We start from the raw sequence: 22,641 nt of genomic DNA on the forward strand, positions 1-22,641 counted from the left end.
GCAGAAGCAACATTACCAATCATATAACAAGTCACCATCAGATAGGACACTAGGCAAGTCATTTGTCTTGAAACAAATGATGCTTATCACCGAGCATCTTATCATTGATGGAGGGAAAAAAAAATCAAAAAGGGGAAATACATGTATATATTCTGGATAATATTTTTCTATCTACATAGGGTTGCGGGTGAACTGGAGAATACCCCAGCTATTTTTGAATAAGATGTTGGGTACACTATTAACTACAGGGCACATATAGACAAGAAACCATTAACATGAACCCATATGGACATTTCAGCCTTCACGCACTGATAACGTGGCAACGCAAAATGGCTGCCCTCTAGCTTCAGTCGTGAGGGGCCTATTCATTTTAAACGCGCAGCTGATGAGCAAGCCATGATGACGTATCTTCACAAGATGAAGTTATTTTGACAAAAGAAAATTCTTACCATCGTTTGTGTGGTGATGTCTTCAGAGCGATGTGGAGTAAATGAAGCCGTTGTGCAAGGTATGTCAACAAAATCAATGCAAAACAGCAATCCCACAAGTGATTAAGTGGAAAACATGCAAGAGCGAGGAGAGTTTGCACAGCCCAATTAGGCGCGACTAAATAGCCGTGCAGGCTGCAACCCGTGTCATCTTTTGATCATGCACTTTTGCAAGTAGCCATAATATATTAATGCAATAAGTAGGATCATAACTTATATATATTATATATAATATATATATATTCTTATAAAGTTTTTTTTTTTTAATGATTTGAAATAAAAGGGGGGGGGGTGATTGATCATCATTTTCGTTGCTAAATGTTATAATTTAAATTGGAGTTATCATTGTTTTCAGCACCAATGCCATGTACTCTACTAGTCCGTGGTAAGTGACACCCCGCCCAGCCCAGCCCAGCCCCGCTCCGCCCACACACACGCAGCACACGCACGCTCAACAGTTACCAATGTCCATCCCTACCGCAGACAGCCCCCCCCTCCCTCTTTTTGTAGGCCCCTAAAACTCTGATCCTAGAATCGCCCCTGCAGTACTGCTCCACCACAAACAATGGTGATGAGATCTGAAAGGTCTTCAGCTAAAAAAAATACCCAAACTGCATTTTAACTACTCTGCAGTGTTTTCCTCCATATTATATATTAAATGCAGAGTCTAGAACATAAAATGAACCAATTTGTGCTTTAACACGTGCGTAACTGGCAATATTGTAAAACATGTGATGTGAATTTATGGGTGAAATTTTCAGGGTCACATGATACAAATTTGTACTTTTGGTCAGCTCTAAATACCTCAGTTTTTCTGATTTTGTTCTTTACCTTAGTTTCCGTGGCTTCTCAGAATTGTGGGTTATGAAATTTCAGATGGTTTTTCAGTCATTGCCAAACATTTTTGTTGGCTTATTTTCCAACAGTGGACATGTGCAGGCAAATCTTTGTTTATCCAATGCACAACATTCTAGTCAAAACAACCCAACGGCGTGCACTGATATGTCACAGTGATTAACAAAAACGATAAAATTGATGCATGAAGCTAAAGCAATTTGCCCCCTCTGATCCCAGTAGATGAGTTTAGTCTAGCCCCACATAATGAAAATGCTAACCACCATTTGTCACATAAGATATTGGATTTTGATTAAATACCGCATGTGCGCCTTAAATCTCAACAAATGCTCGCTTTCATTTTAAAGACTCAGCCTGCCGAGCCATCAGTGGGTTGACGGAAGCGGGATGCCAATAAAATAATTGGCTTGTTAGCTTGAAAGGCAACCAAATGGGAAGACGAGAAGAAAGACGAAGTTGCTTTTGTTCATCGACCGCACTGAGCCTAAGCTTTACATGCCAACGAAGCACCAACACGCTTGTCGTCAACGCCGGGCTATTTACATTTCAGCCATGTTAGCCAAATGATTTCATCCTCCATCAAGCAAGGCTGCGCATGTAAAAACAAACAAACAAAAAACTATAAATAAAGACAAAGAGCGGGGAAAAAAAAACAAAGCGACAGGGAGTGCATTTGTTGATAGTGCATGGAATATAAATACAGTGTGAACTTTAAAGGGCATCATGTAAACAGTATGGATCTTGGTAGACAGAAAGAATAAATGTACTTGTCTGACAAGGCTGCAGAGATTCCTCATATTTTTTATGAATTATTGTCTTTTAATAAAGGTGGCTGTGCATTTGGGGTGGCGGTGATGTTCTATACATAATTGTCACAAGTCTGCTTTAAAAATAGCCTACCAAGAAGGAAAAGAGAACATATGTTCTCTAAGATTACACTGTGATCTACATTGGCTTTGGCTTTAACTTAAACATTTAGCTGTTTTGTTTTTTGCTACACAATAATAAATAAATAAATAAATAAATAAATAAATAAATGAGCTGTTCAAGAAAATGCTTTCAGAGACCAAATCCGTCTATGAGGGAAGGTGTCTGTCGGGCAAATGGATCATGCTTAAAGGGCAAGTTGACCCAAAAATGTCTATGTAGTAATATGTTCTGTGCAGCCCAATTAGTCGAAACTCTGTGTTCTGGTTAATGTTTCGTTTGAGGAATATGAATTAAACAAGCAAAATCCACCTGCTTTTTTTTCCCCATCTCGCAGAGCGGCCATTTTGCTACTTGCTGTCAGCTGAAAATGAGATCACAGTTGCCAGGTCTCAAGTCACAACCATTCACGGTGCACCATTTATTTATTTATTTATTTTTAAGCTGAGGCTTGCTTGGTTGTTACCTGAGACCAGCAAGTGGCAAAATGGCCGTGCCGAGAGGTGGATAAAAACTGGTACAATTGCTGCATAACTTATATTTCACAAATGCAATATTCATCAGAATGATGCGTTTAGACTAGTGGGGGCACATACAACGTATTACATGGAAGAAAAAATATCGGTGGACAAAGCTGATGAGCATTCAGCAGATATTTGATGTTGCTGGTGTTTCCAGATTCCCAACAATCTCTCAATGCAGGATTATACAAAGGTTTGTTGTCATGGTGCCCAGAAACAGCTGCCGTTGTCTCGATAACACAAAGAGATTTTTAAATTGTCCTTTGTTCTTTTTTCATTGATCAATGTTGTGTTGATTTCCATCTGTTGGAGTTTTGGATGGGTTGATGATGGCCTGAGCGAGACGGAAGTGAAGTGATGTTTTTTGTTTGAATAATGGGACCGGGATGGAAGGATGCCTGAAGGTGTTAAAATGACCTCTGCCTCTAACGAACCATTTACAGCCAGAAAATACCACTAAAGCTTCACCTGCTATGGATGTAGTGAGGGGAAAAAATGTGCAGCCACCATTCCCTAACCTCAAACCTTTTGAGAACTTGCGAAGCATCCTTAAAAGGAAGATTAATGAAGCCTGACTGCAGTATAACTGAAATCCTCAATTGACATAGAAACTGAAATTCTCTTTTAACTTGTGAATTTAAAGAGTGAGATAGTTGCTGATGCTCACATTTTTATTAAAGGGGGGTAGTTTAAAATCATAAATGAAAACAATGAACATATTTCATATCAGCCAAGATGCATAAACACGCCCTTCACAGAATGTATTTTAAAGAGAATTTACAAAATACTTTGACTTTGTTGCCTACTGTTCTTAATATCGTAAAATCTCAGGCAGCTGGTTGTTTTTGATATTTTAAAATCAAAGTGCGACATTGCTTCGTCCTTGCGGGAATGCTGACTGACGGCACATTTACACTGTGCACTCCTGAAAGACAAGGCTTCACTAAAATTGTAACGTGTGTCCAAAATATTCATTTCTTCCCTTATTGTTATTCTGCAGTTTCTTTTAAGCCCTCACATCACTCAGTGGATTTAAACTCAATCATGGCCCCACTTCAAGAAGGCCGTAGACACTGCGATGCATTTGTGTGAGTTAGCATTTAGAGCGCTGATAATGATGCAGTGTGAAATTAAAGCACATCTTGAGTCTGTTGGAGTGCCCATGGTTTAGGTCGCCACTGATGTGAAGCCGGGTCTTTTTTTAACTTTGGATTCATGGAGCGAAAATCACTTTGTGTAATGGCAGACTCATCCAAAGTGTTGGCCACAGGCGGCCTTGGTTCACAGGCTGAATTTACTCTGCTGGTCCAAGTAGCTCATTTCCATCCAATGCCGATATTTGTACCTTTGGGAAGGACTGGACGTGTGGAAGACATTTTGTGGCATCATTCCAGAAATTTAGGCATCAAAGTGTGAAAAATTCACCTTTGTTTTTTTTTTTCAAGAAATGTAGTAGGTTGTAAAACATCGTACGATTGTATTTGTTCAGCACAACAATATATATATTTTTATCAAACACTTTGTTGTATGGTGCAGCCCTATTGAAGACGAGCAGGCTCCTGAAAAAAATGCATTTCTTAAGTTTCTGTGAAAAAAATCATTTACTGAGTTATTTTTTTTATTTACATCCTAATTCAATTTGAATAATACTAAAAGTAGCCATCAGATTTGCAAATTAATAGTAATGTTAGTTTTTGCTCAAAAGTGATTGATTGATTAATTAATTCAGTCATTAATTCATTCATTCACTCATTCATCAACAGAAGTATGAACAAGTACAAAAACCTGTCCAGTCCTTCCCCCTGTTGATCATAAAGTAAATGCTTGCTATATATGCTGTTACGCTAACTGGCCAAGAACAAACTTAGAAAGTTTTTCAATGAATGTCTTTCTTATGGTATGCGCAGCAGCGCTGCGTTCCTGAGTCACTCCATGATGACTGAAAACATTGCAAGGTCAACCTCAGCTTGATAATGTCATTTCAATTGAGTCATGTATCTAACATCTCTTTGCACAAACAATTGCAAAGAAGATGATTTGTGAGTGAGTCATCCAGAGGGGAAAAAAAAAAAAAAAACATTCACTTTAACCCCGTTGACTCACATTTAGAGACCAGTTATATATAATTATAAACTGTAGTTTGTGCATCGTTTAATTGAAATACGGGAAAAGCAGAAAATGTCATCCGATTCTGAAATGACCCAAATGTTGTCTGGCCAATTTGTGTACACAGCTCTCCAACATCTAATATACGGCCATGTTAAGTCGCGCCAAATTTGCACTTTGCAATCATACCTTGAGAGAATGTGATCATTAAGCACATTTATGCAAATGAAGGTGGCGGAAAGAAGGCGCAAGGGGATGTGCGGCAGCATAATCAGGCATGTAAGGTCACCAGAAATGATGGAACAGCAATTCTGCCTCTTCGCCCCCTCTACGGGACGATAGCACGCCACCTGGCTCATCTATCACTGCTGGAAGTGCTGAGAGGCTGAGGGCTGCCAATAAACAAAATATATATAAATTAAAATAGAGCAAAGTCCTCCAGAGACACAGAGAAACTGTTTTTCCTCAGCAAATGTCAGCTGTAAACACTGTGCTCATTTATGGGCTGTAATGGTTTTGTGTTGCCATGGATACAAACATCTTCATTTGTAGGCTTATTCTAAATGAAAAGATGAGTTATGAAAATGTTCTATTTACATGCTAAAGTATATAATTCCACTGAGGGCAGCTGGCAGTCTGAAAAGGATAAAGTCGGATATTTGAGGAAAAAAACGGAATGAATCGTCATCTTTCGAGAATTTAGGTTCGGGTTTTTTTTTTCCGGGTGTCCCTTGTACTCGTTCATACCGAATGGCATTCGCTTTGTTTGTCTTTGTCTTTTGTGTTCTCTTTTTGAATGCTGTTAAGGAGTTCGCTTGCTAAGCGTCATTAAACAGCAATACACTAGAAGGAAAGAACAAAACACAGGACAGATGGCGTCAATTAATTTGTTGTACATACTGTCGTGCAGCGCTGCCAGAACGCCAAGGCGTCTTGTGCCATTGATGTCTACACAAACTTTCAGAAACTTTTGTCAACTGTCAAAATTGATCTCCTTTGTCAGAGCCTGAGGCCTGAATTGTTCTCTCCTTGTTGATTTTTGTTTTGCATTCACTATTGTTAGTGTGTCTTTTCCCCCGTTTGATTTTCTGTGTATGGGATTTTGATTGACTAACATGGACTAGACCAGTGATCCCCAACCAGGGTGCCGTGGCACGTTTGTATCCCGTGAGAGATCATCACTGGCATTTTCGGACAATATCACTCGAGTGCGGAGGGAGGGCTAAAGCCTATGCTAGCAAACTTTGGGCAAGTGGCAGGCGATACTGGTCGCCAGCTAATCATAGACATTTAAACATATTAAACATATAATGTCGTTCCAGACTATAAGTCTCACCAGTTAAATAAAGTATCATGAAAAACTGTCAGACTTGCACCCAAAATCGCTGTTCCCTAATTGTGTTGACAACAGTGAACAACATCGAAACTGCTTCTAAATACGGATTTTTTTTTTCCCCCTTATGTTTAAGATGGCTTACCTTCAATAGAATCATGTGTCACATTTTGGCCAAAGGTAGAATTTTGGTCGGTTTTAATGCTGGAAATAATAAATTCTTGTTATGGCAGATGCTACATAATTCATGAAGGCTGTGGCAATGCACCAAACATCGGCCAATGAAGAAAATAAAGTAGTCGTGGCAACAATGTTTAACAACATCTGCCACACTAATAATTTACAAAAGAAGCCACTATGTTTCAACTTTCGACCACGATGCAACTCAGAATTCTTGGTTTAGGTTTGGTTATTCAAGTCACACCTGAGTGTAAGTGAAAATAGTCCCGCCTGCGACACTTCTTGTTGATGACATCCAGTCCATTCGAGGACTAAACTTTTACTTTTCTGTTTAGAAAGAGACTTCTGTTTAACGCGTCTGCCTCACAGTTGTGTGTGCTGAAAGTCAAAGTTGTAAACCAAAGCAGGCTGTCTTCAAGGGTTCAACAGCAAAGAGCAAATCCTCTTCAAAGAAAGCCCCTTTAAGTCCACGGGAGGATTTTGTTTTGTTTCTTCTTTTGCCAGAAGAGATCACAAAGTAACATTTTTGACCATGTCAAAGGTTGTTCTTCATCTCCTGCGTAGTTAAGGTGACACGTTACGCGCTTCAATTATTCTGTGACGCACGAGGGAAGTGAAATGATCTTCTCTACTGTATTTAGTAAGGATTCTTTTAAGCTACTGTTAAAGTTTTCTAAAAACTACAGAAATAATGATTCATTTAAAATGTATAGTCCATAAAAATTAAATCCACCTTAAAGTTCAATACATTTAAAGATTTTCTGTTTTATTACGTAAAAGAATTTTTTTGTGTACTGCAAATGCTCAATATCTTCTAATTGACGGGCAACTGTCGATTGCCTTTATTTTTGTTTACATAAACAAGATTAGCAACATATATTTTTCATGTGAATTATACTTTGCAGCTTTTAGTTGGTGTTGAATATAGCGATTGCAACAATTAACATAAAACAAGACATTTTTGTGTTTGTAACGAAACACGTGCAACCTTTTTCATGCAACAAAATAGCTTAACTAAATATTTGTAATCCCCAGTCTTGCTCGTTTATTGGATAGCAATGTGCATCAACACTAAAATGCTTGTAATTGCCTATGAGTAGTCTTTGTGGTTGATTTTCCATTTTCTCACAGCTTCAAAATTGTTTTTTCAAATAGGCCACAGCTACCTGAGTGTACTATACATAGTCTAGTAGTTTTTCATTTCTTGTTTTTCAATTCTTTGTTCTAACAGTAATGGCACACAATGGGGAGCTGAAGTTGTCCCATGAGTAAATAGCAGATATCGTCAGTTGTACCGTCTGTAGCCTTTTTTTCTTGACCTGTAGATTGCATTGTTCTGCTGTTCTTTTTTTATGTCGATTTCCACCCCTCCCCCCCCTCCCGTTCATGTTTACATGACATTTACATCATATCCCGAAGCAATTAACCCAACAAAGAGAGACGCTAACAGCACAAAGTCACTTTTCAGGACGTAAGAGCATATTAAATCTGTCTGCATATTGTAGTAGAAAATGCTTGCACTTGCAACATTTGTCCCCACAGTTCAGTTGGGAGCTGCTGCAGGTCATTACCTCACCCAATTATTGATGAATTATTGATTGCGCACGTGTGTGTGCGCGTGTGTTTTTACAGTATGTGTGAATGTGTGTGTGTGTGTGTGTGTGTGTGTGTGTGTGTGTGTGTGTGTGTGTGTGTGTGTGTATATATAATATATATTTAATATATATTATTATATTATATTATATTATATATTATTATATTATATTATATTATATTATATTATATATATACATATATATTGTAATATATATATATTATACATATATATATATATATATATATATTATACATATATACATATATACATATATATACTGAACTGGTCGCTAGCCAATCACGGGGGACAGACAAATAACCATCCACACTCGCACTTACAGGCAATTGGAGTGTTCAATTGGCCTACCATGCATGTTTTTGGAATGTGGGAGGAAACCCACGCAGGCACGGGGAGAACATGCAAACTTCACACGGGGAGGGCCGGAGGTGGAATCGAACCCGCATCAACGTATTAACCAGTGTGCCACCGTGCCTCGGTAGGTTTTGAGTTAGAATTTTACAGTACAGCAGAGTGACTGACTTCAATAGATAGACCTTTAACTCATAAAAAAAACATAATTGCAGCCCTCTAGAATTTGTATTAGAGTGCCACTGCTTTAGTATAATCTCTACAGTTTGGTTACTTGTCACACAGTGATGGATTCTACTCCCAAGTTTTCTTTGACTTTGAAGCAATATGTTTCCAGAACATTTTCGGTTTAATCCCACATTAATCCTGCCACCTTGCAGAATGTTCTCATGCCATCTGAGCTAAGTGGTAGCCATCTTGGTCCAGGACATAATGAAAGTCCTTTGCATCAAATTGGGAGTGATTGTGCTCCTTTTGTGGGCTGTAGAGGAAAAAAAAAAAAATCAACTGCAGGCACCATTTGGTTTACTGGCAATATTACATTGATCCCAATGCAAAGAGAGGAAAAATAGGCTCTGCGGCCTCTTACAGAATCTTAATTAACTGCTCTGAGGATTCCATGTGAGTATTATGTGCAAGTATGGAAATGAAAACAGCCATTTTGTTGTTGTTTTTTTCTGGGTGAGATTAGTTTGAATCTTGATGAATGGCGGCCTTTGATGGCGGTGACCGTGGTAACCTTCAGTCGCAGCTCTTTGTCACTGTCAGGTATGCTGTGCCAATCCAAACTGCCTCCACTGCCACCTACTCCCCTCTTTGTGCACCCTCCTCCTCTACATGTCCCAGCAACACAACATCTGGTCAGTCAGCCTGTTTGTTGCGTGTGTGGCAGTTTGGTTGTTGGACAAAATCCAAATTGACACTCCCGCATCGTGATGTTTTCCCTCTATTGCAAACACTGTCCAAAAAGATAGTTGAGATTGTTCACAGTCCTGCTGTTGTTTTGATTGCAAATATTAAGAAGACTTTGGAGACTTGAGCAGATAAATACAATTAGGTTTCATTTGGGAATACACATTGATCGTGATGACAATTGTAAATTATCGACTTGACGTTCTGTCTTGAGCTAACTCGAGAGTGGCAGAGCGTGCATTTTTCAAACCTTAAACTGAGACTCTCAGTTGTTCACCCTTGAATAACAGATGGCATAGTGAGATTAACAATTTAAAAGGTGAATTAAAGCCCTACTGGGAATTGTATTTTTTTTAAATTATTTTTTAAATACATCAAATAATTGTATGATAAAAATATTAGTATGAATTATTCAATTGTTATACCAGATATCAGATAAGGTAATAGCGTGGGTTTTTGTATAATATCTTCTACTCCTGTTCGAGCTTTGCTCTTCCTTATATATTCTGGCATTTTGGATGCACACTGGGTTCTTCAGCCACATTTGGTGGGTCAAGGACAGCTTGTAAAACAAAATATAGGTCCCTGGTTTAAGACAGTAGCAACACATGACATTTCGAGGTTAAAAACGGCAAGCACCAGTGTAAGACTACATTCTTAGTTAGTGCCGCACTTGCTGATTTTGACTGTTGTATTTTTATAGCATAGCATGATGGGATAGTGGTAAGCACGTCTGCCCCATAGTTCTGCAACCTAAGAATTGAATCTCAGTCTCTGATGTTTTATGGCGGACATGAATGCATCACGCATCACTATTCACTAAGGTGTAATGATAGATTGAACAGCCCATTTGCGCAATTTTCTGGGGTGGGCTTGCTTATTTGCTGGTTTTGTGCATAGGCCAAAGCAATATCATGATTTCTTTGCCATTGAGGACCTTCAAATTCATCTGAATATCAATGCAGAATGAAGGAAAACAAGCACGATGTAAACACAACCTCTGCAGAATGTAAGCAGCCTCTCACACAAGAAATGTTCTTGATGTTTTTATCGCACGAAAATGCAGGCAGTTAAAACTGTCTCAGTTGGACTTTTACACGTCATTTTGTTGACAAAAAAATATATATATATATTAAAAATATATTTCATTTTTTTTAAATATATAGAATATGTGTGTGTTGCATGCATGCGCGTGAGTGTGTTGTTAGGGGAAAGGGGATGTGTGTTTGTTTGTGTGTGTGTGTGTGTGTGTGTGTGTGTGTGTGTGTGTGTGTGTGTGTGTGTGTGTGTGTGTGTGTGATTGTGTGTATGTGTGTATATGTGTGATATATTGTAATTCTTTGAGTATAACACACCTGTGTATATTTATGGTGATGCTAAATGGTCAAGTCTCAATTTTCCTGTCCAAACTAATATTAAACATGTCATGGGTGTTAATAGTCTATCAAATAGTCTGTTTGTCATGTCCTCTGGAAGACGAGTTAGACAAATCAGAAAATGAGAATGAAGCAGGAGGGACGGGCCAAATGTTATCGAAAGCTCCAGCTGTGCATGCTGATACGGCCCCGCGGTGGGGTGCCTGGGCTCGGCCAAGTGACTCCAGAGGACGCTCTTTAAAGGCCGCGCGGAATTAATGAGATGAGCCGTGACTCTCGGGGGGCTCGGCTAAATCAACATCGCGTTGCAATCGCCACTGAGGTCACAGCCAAGCGGCACTGCCGCCTCGTCGCTTTTCATTCGCTGCTGCACTTCATTAAATAGGTGAACACAATCAACAAAAAACGCTCCATTGGATATATAACTGGGAATAATATTGAGGGGAAAAATTACAGGAAGAAGCAGCAGCTTTGGAAAAAGCAGTTACTATATAAAATTCATGGGCACGGGCTAAATAGAGGTTTTCCTAATTGCTGTTCGAAATGGTCAAATTAATTTCAGCGGACACAAACTGAGAATCTGTCTCAAGACTGTATTATAAAGTTGTCTAATTAAGCTCAATCCAATTTCCTCTCAGAAGACTTCGTACGAGATGTCAGTATCAGTCTATGCTGATGTGGATTTTTCTAATCGTTGGATAACATATTGAGAAAAACGTGCAACCAATCTGGTGGGAAATAACTAAGAGCTGATAAAGAGACGTCACACACCGCCTCATGACACTCTGATGAATGCAAAAGGATTCTGCCAAAACATGTCAGTTTAAAAAAAAACAACACAAAACCACTGTCTGAGATAAAGCAAATACGTGACTAATTATATTATTGGTGGGGCTGCATTAGTGTATCGAAGATGAAAATGTTTGACTTTATTTTCTTTTTGAAAGCTGTCTTCTCAGCTGTCTACTGAAAAACCAGAAAACTTCTTGTTCTTAGAAAGTAACCTTATCCTTGCAAGTTTGCCATTTACATCCATTTAAGTAGTTGGAGTCCAATCGGATCGAAAATCAACAACTTCTTGACTTGGAATAGATATTACAAAACGTGGAGTACGTACATCACTGGTGAAAAATAGCAAAAGACGGATTTTAATGGTGTATCGAACCTAAAGGGAAGCGTTTATGTATGTGGAAAAGAATGAATTGATCTTTAAACAATGCAAGTAAAAGATTTAAGCCAGTTGGTCCCTGCGAGGATGGAATTTGATCCTTTGCACACGGCACTCGAGAGCCATTGATTACTCATTAGCACATCACAGAGCGCTTGTTAGCTAATTGAAACAAGGCTTTACAATGCACAAGTCGTCCGCACACTCAATGATACTGTATGATGTTTGAACAAAACCCTAGCGTAACCATGCCTAGGAAATTATGTACAGCATGGACAGAATTCTATAAACATGGATTTTGTCCAGCTCAGATGTGCAACCACCTCCGCCTTTCACCCAAACTTATCTGGCACAGAGAAAGAATGAATGGATGGATACACTGAATTACTTTCAACTATATTGGATTATAAACCAATTACAATACTGAACCGGCAGATACAATTAGAATTAAAGATGGCAGAAAACAACATAAATTTTAGCACCGCTCAAATGAATACAACCTAATGTGGATCTAATTGTAACCTAAAAATGTTTTCACAATGACAATTGGAGCACAAGATTATTTATCAAAAGTCCCATAAGAGGATATTATTCAAAATCAAGCTGCCAACCAAGACATTGGAGCCGTTTTACATCGAGTTCATCCTCTGCTTCTTCATCATTGTGTGTTACGCTGCTGCCACTGCCAGAGCAGGTAGAGACTGCAGCGCACTGTGTAGGTCGGATTTCAACTGACCCCGGACACGCTCGGTTTGACCCTCGTCCTTTAGACAGCAGGGTAAGGTCCATTCAGGCCACAAGCTCAAGGCTTGTGAACAACTTCATGAACGTAATTGATTTGACAATACAATCTGATTTTGGTCAAATGCAACCGCCAGTTTTTATATCCCCCATAGAAGTCATTATTAGAGGGTGTAAAATAATTACTTCTAGAACAAAGAGGCAAAAATCTAGCAGGTTACAAGCCCAACAAGGAAGATTTGGAATCAGGTGAGGCTTGGTTGCTCTGCTACCAACGAACCAGACGACACTGAAAACAGAAGCACAATGGCATCACCAGCAGACAGAAACAACTGGCATAAGGAACAAATAGCCAGTGGCATTTTTTAGTTCAATATTAGCTCATGCTGAGGATGACTTAATAACATATTACTTTCAACGCTATTACTGACCTGGATGTTGTCTGCCAAACTGAAAATTCCCTAAAGCCCTTCCTCAGAGTAAAGCATCTGCAGGAGGTGGAGAATTTCTCTTCTCTCACTGTTTCTGCAGGAGCGTTATCTTGTCATGGTTCAATTAATTTGTTGTGTTTCCACAATATTTTAGCAGCTTTTTGCAAATGTTGCAGATTGCCATCGTATCATTTTCGCCTACATAATAATACCATTTGTGTGCTTCTTTAACGTGCATGTGCCTGCTGTTGGCTGATTCAAGCTGGCTGAGCCCATTCACTTGTTAAGCGGGCACTGCTCATGTGAAGGGCTGCACTACATCAAAACAAAAGGAGGAGAGGGGGAGGAAAAGTGCTTGCTTCGTGCTGTGACCCCCCACCCCCAAGAGCAGCACTTAAGTTGTAGGTAATGAGACGCAGCCTCACAGACGCAGTCAGCAAAGTTACCTCCTTGATAAATCTGCAGCTGTGCATACGAGAAACGCTCCTACTTATCCCATGACACAGAAATTGACCAATATCCATTCCAAAATCATGATCAATATTGTCGATATATGGATGGATCCTCCCACCATTTGTAAAAATAGGCAAGGGCAGAACACAAAACATTTGCAAGTATATTCACTTTATTAAAAAAATATGTATTAATAATGTCGTATTCTAGAATACAGAGAATTGAAGTTTGTGACTAATGATGAATTTATTATGGATCTGGTGATGTGACATTGCCAGCAGGGGGCAGTATAATATAGTCGTGCAGACAAAGCACTAGCGTTAAGTAACTCCGTTTTTCATAGAGGATAAAGAATATATGCCTTTGAGTATTGTTATTTGTTCGTCTAAATTTCTTGATGTACATTGCAAGGAGTGGAATCTACTGGGTAAGTAAAAAGTCATCAGAGAAATACCGAAAATACTCAAGAAGGTTCTGATATCTATCAAGACATCTGTCCATGTCTGCTGCGTTTTAATGGTTTGTTGATGTTTTGATTGATCAGATAGCATCTGATGCACAATATCTGTAGTTGAGGTCAAAGTTCAAACACCTTCATCTGAAAATTAGCTGGGGGGCGGGGTTGGGGCAAGATGCGACAGCCATGCAAAAAGCGTGCGACTTGTGTGTCGTTCAAATCAAACCAAGGTGAGGATTTCAATTAACGAGACCTCTGACAGGCCCACTGATTGAAAGGGACATCCTCGCCCACGCCAAGCCGAGCCCCGCAGAGCTGTCACCGCCACTTGGCTTTGTTTACTGCGCCTCTTAAGACTAATGAGTCACGGCGCCCTGACCAGCTACACAATAACACAACTGCACAAGAGCGAGAGGTTTGCGAGCAACTTTGATTATGATGCAGCGACCGAGTCTCATGAATCGATCAGGAGTGGAAGATCAGTCTTTATTAGTTGGCAGCGTGGTGGGAAGTTATAAAGTCTTCAGAGGCAAAGTGTGGACTTCCGTGCGATGCATCAACATCATCACAATTCCCAGTTGCTCCGAGGAACGAAAACACAAAAACACACGCAAAGTGAATAATAAGTTGGAGTAGAATGGTGACTCATATCAAAACAAGAATCATTCATCCATTCATTTTCTATCGTGCTTGTTCTCAATAAGGTCATGGGTAGGCCGAAGTCTGATTTAAGGAAAGAGACGTGGTGCAAATGTGGACAAAGTGTTACTCATTAACAGTTTTTGTCACCGTATTTATTTTAATACAAATTTTACACATTATATACCAAGAGGCTGTTTATTTTCTTTTACCCAGTCAGTAATAACGGGAATATTTGGATCAAATTGGTCAATCTCAATAAGGAACCCTAATTGTGTTATGATTAAAATAAACTATTCTAATTGCTTCATAATGTCTACTGCAGTTTTTCTCCATTGATTTCTTGAAACAGTTCTTTCAGTTCTGCATAACTATATAGCTCATTACCAAATGTTCATATCTCTCTCCCGAAACAGTTCGCATATGCTTCAAACTAGATCACTTTCTCATTACCACTATCAAACTTGCAAATATCCTTCTCATTTTTTTTGGGCTCCTTTGCAGTACATAAAAAGAAAATGCACGAGGCATTCTGTACAAGTAAGAAATATAAACACAAATATCACAGTGTAGTTTCTGGTGTTGCCGTGACAACTGACACTTAAAAGCCTGTAATTTCCTCAAAAAACGACGGGGTTGGATTGTAGATGTCAAAGGTATCGGCGTTAACTGGGTTAAGTACAGAAATAGCTTCAAATCTAAAGCGGCCTATGGTGCGAAAAATACAGAAACTTTCGCAACTTCTTTAACTGGTTGCTATCATCACCCTCCCTTTTTCTAGCCACAATCCTTAACCTCCCACGATAGATGCCCTGCTCTCGTTTTGGCCATAGATTTCATCCACATCACAGCAGATATTTTCAGTTGCAATGTCACGAGGGAAAAAAAAAAACAGCGTTAATGTTTGAATTCCATCCCCTTGCACTGATCCCTCTGTGATGTCCTCGCACGCAACATCCATTGCATCGTCCTGAGCCCCATTTTCGTTCACTCTCCATCAACAAGCCAAAAATAAATAAATAAATGAACCTCAATCAGATTGTGGGAAGGAGTGGTTCCATTCCATAAACATTTAGCAAATGTGGCAAGGAATTCTTATACGCTTTATATTTAAACGTAGACTGATTGTGCTAATTTTAGGATACTTGTACAATACCATTTGCAGAGAGGCACTGAGATCCTTGAGAGGTGGTTGAAGACATTTGCAATTTGATGAAATCAATAAGTAAGGACATTCTGAGATGAACGATTGCAAGGCGATTGGGGAATTTGTCCTTGTTAATTGCAGAATGTTGTTTCTGTTGCAAGAAATAGGAACAACCAATGGAGACAAAAACAAGTCCTGACCAAATTATAAATCAGCCCTGTTTGAATGGGCAAAAATATGTAGTTGTTTTAAAATATTAACACGATCAAAACTTAACGTTAATCAGTACCCATGAAGTAGCTTGGAGTTTCAAAAAAGGTTGTTTACTTGTACGAAAACAAGTATATTTATTTTGAATTTAGGCAGAGATAAGTTATGGTCAACATTACATTGAAATATCGATTCTATTACTGACCTTATGAATTTTTGAGACACATTTCCTTCCATCAATTTTCTGTTACACAATAACATATTTTTCAGTTCACCCATTCCAAATTTCAATTTATCGATTAGATTTCATAATATAAAATGACTGTGACATTTGCACTCGTGACACGGGACAACACCGGAAAATAATGCAGGCCGCGTGTCTCGTCATCAATGAGTGTAGCTTCATGAAAACACTAAAAAGTTCAATTAAGAGACTTTATTTTTAATGGGGCTCCTGAAATGAATGGCTCTTAAAAAAAAAAAAAAAAAAAAAGTAGGTGGTTGGTTCATCATCATTAACATTGACCTAATCAATACGTTGATTTATATCACAATGCCTCCCAGCCTGCAACTATTCATTTTGTTTAATTGTGCCAGTGGACAAATGTTTTATCAATAACAGCTCCGGATTGCTGCCGGACATTTGCAACCATGTGTGGAATGACAATTTGGACAATATTTGGTTTTGGCCACCTTCACAAAGTCATGAAATCTCCAGGACCTTTCTTTATTTTGACTCAAATGACAAATCATGTTTGGATATTGTTGCCAGTCACCATTTTAACATTAAACGATTCTTTATACCTCGAGGGATTTTCATTCCTGACCATAAGGAACAATATTCATTAATTATTTTGAGTAAAGCGAGAACCCTTCTGTTTGTTATCACCATGGCGACAGCAACACCAGCCAAGACCCTCGAGCGTGCCCAACAACGACAATGCCAGCTTGCAAAATAGTCACGCTTCCAAAAAACTGCCCTCTGGGCTTCAGCACTGACGTTCCAGACATCGATCCTGAGGCGGTGGATTTAAGTAAAGATATCTTGGGGCCTCATCGTTAAAGCAAAGACAGATTTTATAGACTGTGACAATATGGCAATGAAGCAAGTAAAAAAACATTTCTCTCGTTTTTCTCTCGGGACCCGTGACCAGGTGTGACCATTAGCCAGAGGTCCAGTAAAAGACACCCATCCATTTTCTACACCTCATTAGGGAAGCTGATAAGATGGAGTCCATACCTACTTGACTTTGGGAAAGATCCTAACCCTGAACTGGTCGCCAGTCAAGCACAGGGTCATAGAGCTGATTAAAACAACATTTTTAAAATCAAAAAAAGGATGAGCAAGGCCTTTGGAATAAAAAAAAACAAAACAAACGATATTATCCACATCCGAAAATGAGATTCAAAGTAACAAATCAAAACTGGTAATAAACTTCCTAGAAAAAAAGGTGCAGATAAAGTTACTGATTTTGTTGTTCCAGCACTTTATCAAGGACAACTACTGTTGTCATATTGTGGCAAATCAGTATGTATGTATTTATTTATTTTTGAAGTTTTTATATAATTATTTATTTATTTATTTATTGATATTTTGCTTTTATTTATTTGACATACTGGGCTTTTTCCACCAAGTTCCACATATAGGGATTATACTTAGCAAAACTGGTATGGCTCTTGTTTAATACAATTGAAATTTGCATGGAAGTGTCTGCTATTGAAATTGGTAATTCAAAAATTCCCTCCGTGCCTACTTATATTTCAGTTCAGTTGCTCAGTGGTTAGAAATTGTTCTCTGGGTTTATTTCACACTTCAAGCCCCGCACGCAGATGTTTTCTGTTTCGTTTTTTTATTTCTTAATCCTTTGAGTATTACATGTATTGTCTCCAGGTGCATCTGAAAGATACATTTTTCTATGTTGGTCGTTGTTTTTTCCAACTCAAGTAACATTTTGACTTGTCCATTTATCCATTCAGCTTTGTGAAGATCTTGCAAGTTCAGGTATAAATATTCTCTATTCTACTTTTCTCTTCGCTCGATATACGTGTCTTTTGTTTTGTTTTGTAAGGGGCTCGTTGAGGGAAAAACAGATCCTCTCAGCTTTGTTGACGCAGTAGAGTGGGTTTTTGTAACAAGGGGCAGCAGTTGGGGCAACGTTATCACAATCCCGATTTATTCTCCTGGTCTGTAGAAAAGAAAACGCTTGTTGCTCCTCGGCGCTAGCTCCCCCGTCTCGTGATTGGTGTCGGCGGTCAGCGGACGAATGTATGAATGTGGTTTTATCAGGAGACTGATGATGATCACCTCTTTTATCGCAGTGTACTGCTCCAAATCAGACACTCGATTTTCCAAGAAGAGGAGTCAATTATCTTTTTATGCGTTTTGTATCCTTGAGGGCTTTCATTTCCACCACCAAACCAATAATATTTGCCTCTTGGAGTTTGACAGCGGTAACATGTAGTTTATCATTTGTAAAGTCTTTCAGGTCCATTACAGGTTACCTCTGGCTTTTAGTTTGCGTTTCCTGACGCTGTTTTTATCATTTTGAAGAGGTTGTTTTCGATATTAACGTTAAATGACCTCATGAGGTTCTTGCGTGATAGCAACAAATAAATTGCTGGATTACTAATTTTAAAATCAGATGTCAAGGAATAGTGTCGTTTATTGTTCAAGTTATTTTGGTGAGAAAAATGCAATAACTTAAAGTTATTACGACGGAAGACAATTTGAGACACATGACGTATTTTTGAATAAAAAAACAAATGTTATCAAGTCAAGAATTGAAGATGTGGGAGTTTTTTATTTTTTTAAGCTTCTGATTGATCACTAAATCCAATGCACAGGAGTGATGTCAATTAGCGTCTATGTTTGAAAGCTGTCGAGCCGTCAGTCAGTGGCGAGCGCACTTACCGCGACCTCACGTTGCGGCAGACGGACGTTAATGAAAAGACAGCCATGTCTTTTGAGACGGCGTCGCACGGCGTGAGGCCTGAAATAGCCTTTTTTGTTCCTCTTGATGTTTTTCACTCTACTTTGACTTCCTATTACTTTTTTAAATTCCTAGCGTTAAGAGAGCAAAGGCTTGAAAGCAGAGCAACACCAATCAGTTTGTGTCTTCAAGGGATGCTTTCTTTTTTTCTTTTTTTTTTACGCAGATTAAAGCACAGTAGATGCTATGTTGCTCGGCAACAGCGACCACACACTCACTTGTGCGGGTATGCAAGAGGATGAAAGCTTCACAACTCGATGATTGTTGATTATGATATTCCTCTCACAGATGATTGGCACATTACAGCGCTTAAAAAATAATGAATGTTGCTTCATGACAAAGTTGATACTCTCGTTAACATTTTCATGGCAAAACGACATTTTTGTGGGCAAAACATAACATCTAATTGTCTCATGTTGCCTTGCTCTCACTACAAAGTATTTCAATAGTCATGTCCAATTTTCTGAGGAAGGACCAATTTCTACTCACACCTTTCCTGACATGAGAGCATTATAATGTGGATGTATTGAAAGAATAGCATGCCCGGAACTTCAAACGCCAAAAGCAGAGCCAACATGAGGTCTAAAATCATATACAACATTTTTATTCCTCCAAGGATAATCTCAAACCAAAAAAAAACGGTCATTTTAAAATTGATGTGACACCTCTACTCTTAATTGTAAAAGTGGGCGGGATGATGAACCCCTAAATTATTTAATCTGAAACGTTCTAGGTGGATGTTGAGTATTTTGTACCTGTTTTCTATTTTGACGGACAAATATAGAGACCTTTTAAGACACCTAGCAAGTTTTTTTTCCTTACATCGTGACCTAAAGTAATTCTCTTTGATGGTTCCAATCCTAACAAACACATAAAGTTGTCTTCTTTCTGTGTGTGTGAATGTGTGGTTCAGTAAGGTTGCTTGCACTCTTTCTGTTTGCGTAATGTAGAATGTTGAAGTATGACAAAGAGTATTTTCCTCTATGTTTGACAGGGTCACCCAGTGGCGGGGGAGGAGGCGCTCTTTTAAGCGTCCGCCGCCGCATGCCGCAGCCGGCATCACTATTATGACAAATGTCCCTCACGATGAGAGCACGCTGGTCATATATTACCAGATTGGATCACTGCGGCGTGCTCACCTGCCTCCGCCGTTATCTGCCACCATGGTGGAATTCATCACGGATGCTTTACAGAGCAAATGGAATATGTCGCACAGAAGTCAATTATGTCCAAATGCGACTGCAAAGCTGGAGGGAAAAACGTAGATTAAAAAGGCCTTTTGTCTGCTGTGCATTGTATTAGTGAAGGCTGCGTGGCTTTTATTGAACAGTTTACACATCAACAAAAAATGAGTTGGAATTTAAACTAGTTATGGAGTTTGCACAAGAAGAACTGTTGGTGTCAATTGTGACAAAAGTATCCATTTCCTGTCAAATTAGTTGTTAGGGAAACGAGAGCTGATGGTTGGATGGATGGATGGATGGATGGATGGATGGATGGATGGATGGATGGATGGATGGATGGATGGATGGATGGATGGATGGATGGATGGATGGATGGATGGATGGATGGATGGATGGATGGATGGATGGATGGATGGATGGATGGATGGATGGATGGATGGATGGATGGATGTCAAAACAGGTAGAAAGTACACTTTTTGAAGAACATTGAGATTGTTATAGCTGACTGTTGCACAGGTGTTTATTGTAGTGCGATGCAATCTGTTCAGGTAAATGGCTGCAAAAAAAAAAACACTCTGCCATCTTGCTGCCACTTTGAGCATTTTATGACATTTGACAGAAAATAAATAAAAACTAAAAGTCGTGAGTGTGTGTGCGTGCGTGCGTGCGTGCGTGCGTGCGTGCGTGCGTGTGTGTGTGTGTGTGTGTGTGTGTGTGTGTGTGTGTGTGTGAGTGTGTGTAATTTTGTGAATGTTGGATGGGAAAACATCAAGCAGTCAATTTTCAGCATCAAGCTGCCAGATTGACCGCTGCAATAACACAATGCTACAGTGCTCTGTCAATGCCGGACTCCTTAAAAATGACTTTCCCAAGGATGCTTGTGCGATAAAGTGCAGAAAAATAAGTCACGATTACCAGCATAGTTGGACACAAACATACACGATCGCCCACATGTAACATGAACTAAACTTGTAAATGTTCTAAACTTACGGTATTTCTGTGGGAAGCTATTTTGAGGAAAATGTGGGCCATCTTTTAACCACAACCAAGAACATGACCAAGCATAGCTCTGATGTATATTTTAGTAGCAATATGTTTTATTTCCATAAGAAAATGGCTGGAGTAAGCACAAAAACTTTTTTCAGAACAGTTATTATGTTCAAATGACAAAAGATATCGAAATATAACATAGCCAAACATTGTATTTTTTATCTTCTCGCCTCAGTCCAGTAATATCCGTAATAATACAATAAAGATGCATACTGTGGATGTCATTTTGCCACAAAAAGAAAACTAATTTGTTTTTTGCCATGCCATTGACAATTTTAATGTGAAACTCGAACGCATGTGTACAGTCAATTACAACAGTTTATTGTCTCACCTGATGAGACACTACGCAGAATGTCTGTCGAAATTATTTTGTCACAGCAAAACAGCTTATTTGCCGCATTACAATCCATAAATTGGTGTGGGTTATAAATCGATTTCCACTGTACAACAATAATGATAAAATATTGCTTTCATCAAACAGGGATTTTTAACGATAAATTAAAATGATCGCATTATTTTGGACCTTCTTTCTTCAAATAAAAAATATTGTCTGTGACAAAGAATAGCCTCTAACACACAATCCTTCTCCTACCTTTCCTTTTCAAGTCTTTGTAGCATGAGACACATCGTGAATCTCTGTGCGTTGGCGGGATGGGCAGCTTGATGAGTGACTTCTTTGTTCCCCTCATGATTGCAAAGATAATCACGTCTCAAGCTTTAATTGTTTTATTCACCACTTCAAGAGGCGGGTTCCCATTCTCCCTCGTATCCAAATTAGAAGGTTTTATTATGGAAAATGAATGATGTAATTATACCCAAGTAGACAATGCACACGGCAGTAAGTACTTCTTTATGTGGCCAATACAATCAAGTAGTAATATATACTGCGTGTCAATAAGGTTGTTGACAAATGTAATAAAGCGACAACCAATTTGGTTGCCATTCAAAACTAAACAATCTTAATTTTGAAGTAGCAAAAATCTGCATCCGTATAACTGACACCCGCTGAAATGCATTGTGAGAAATTTGTTTACTTAACCAGCCGCAGCATCAAACAATTTAGATCAGTCAGGCCGTATATAAAAGTTGGACCGTGAGACTGGTTATTTATACTGAGGAAACTCCAAAACCGAAAGTGGTACATACAGTTTGGAGTTCAACCAAAATATTAATCTCAAAACTCAAACAAGTTCAAACCATCCTCATACTGAGACTTTAGTTCACTGAGCATACCAGGGATTTTATTTATTTTTTTACCAAAAGAAATGTGTAATAATAATCATAGGAACGCAATTTACCATGTGTCTATCAAGTATCTTCAAAGAAATTATTTTGACTTTGCTTTTACAGTTAAATGTTTAATATGTTGCAGAAAAAAAGAAAAGTACCATTTAAACTACTCGCTAGCTAGCTGGTTTCTCATGAGATAATTTCGTCAAAAACGCTGCGGCGCTCAATACTGAAGGGAGTCTTCAGATACATTTATTTCAGTGAGTCCAGCTTTGTA

At 38.8% G+C, this 22,641-nt stretch overlaps 1 protein-coding gene across 3 annotated transcripts in view; it reads left to right on the forward strand.

Annotated features, from left to right (window-relative positions):
- Positions 1-410: 410 nt before the first annotated feature.
- Positions 411-22,641, forward strand: part of parp4 (poly (ADP-ribose) polymerase family, member 4) — a 58,780-nt gene continuing 36,549 nt past the window's right edge. For all 3 annotated transcript variants that reach the window (XM_085920825.1, XM_085920826.1, XM_085920828.1), the window contains exon 1: positions 411-508. In XM_085920825.1, coding sequence (XP_085776951.1) covers positions 466-508 — 43 coding nt within the window. In that variant the 5' untranslated portion in view covers positions 411-465. The remainder of the gene's footprint in view (positions 509-22,641) is intronic.

The sequence above is a fragment of the Syngnathus leptorhynchus genome, chromosome 9 (genome assembly GCF_054491065.1).
Source record: "Syngnathus leptorhynchus isolate UIUO chromosome 9, UIUO_Slep, whole genome shotgun sequence".
Classification (NCBI taxonomy): domain Eukaryota; kingdom Metazoa; phylum Chordata; class Actinopteri; order Syngnathiformes; family Syngnathidae; genus Syngnathus; species Syngnathus leptorhynchus.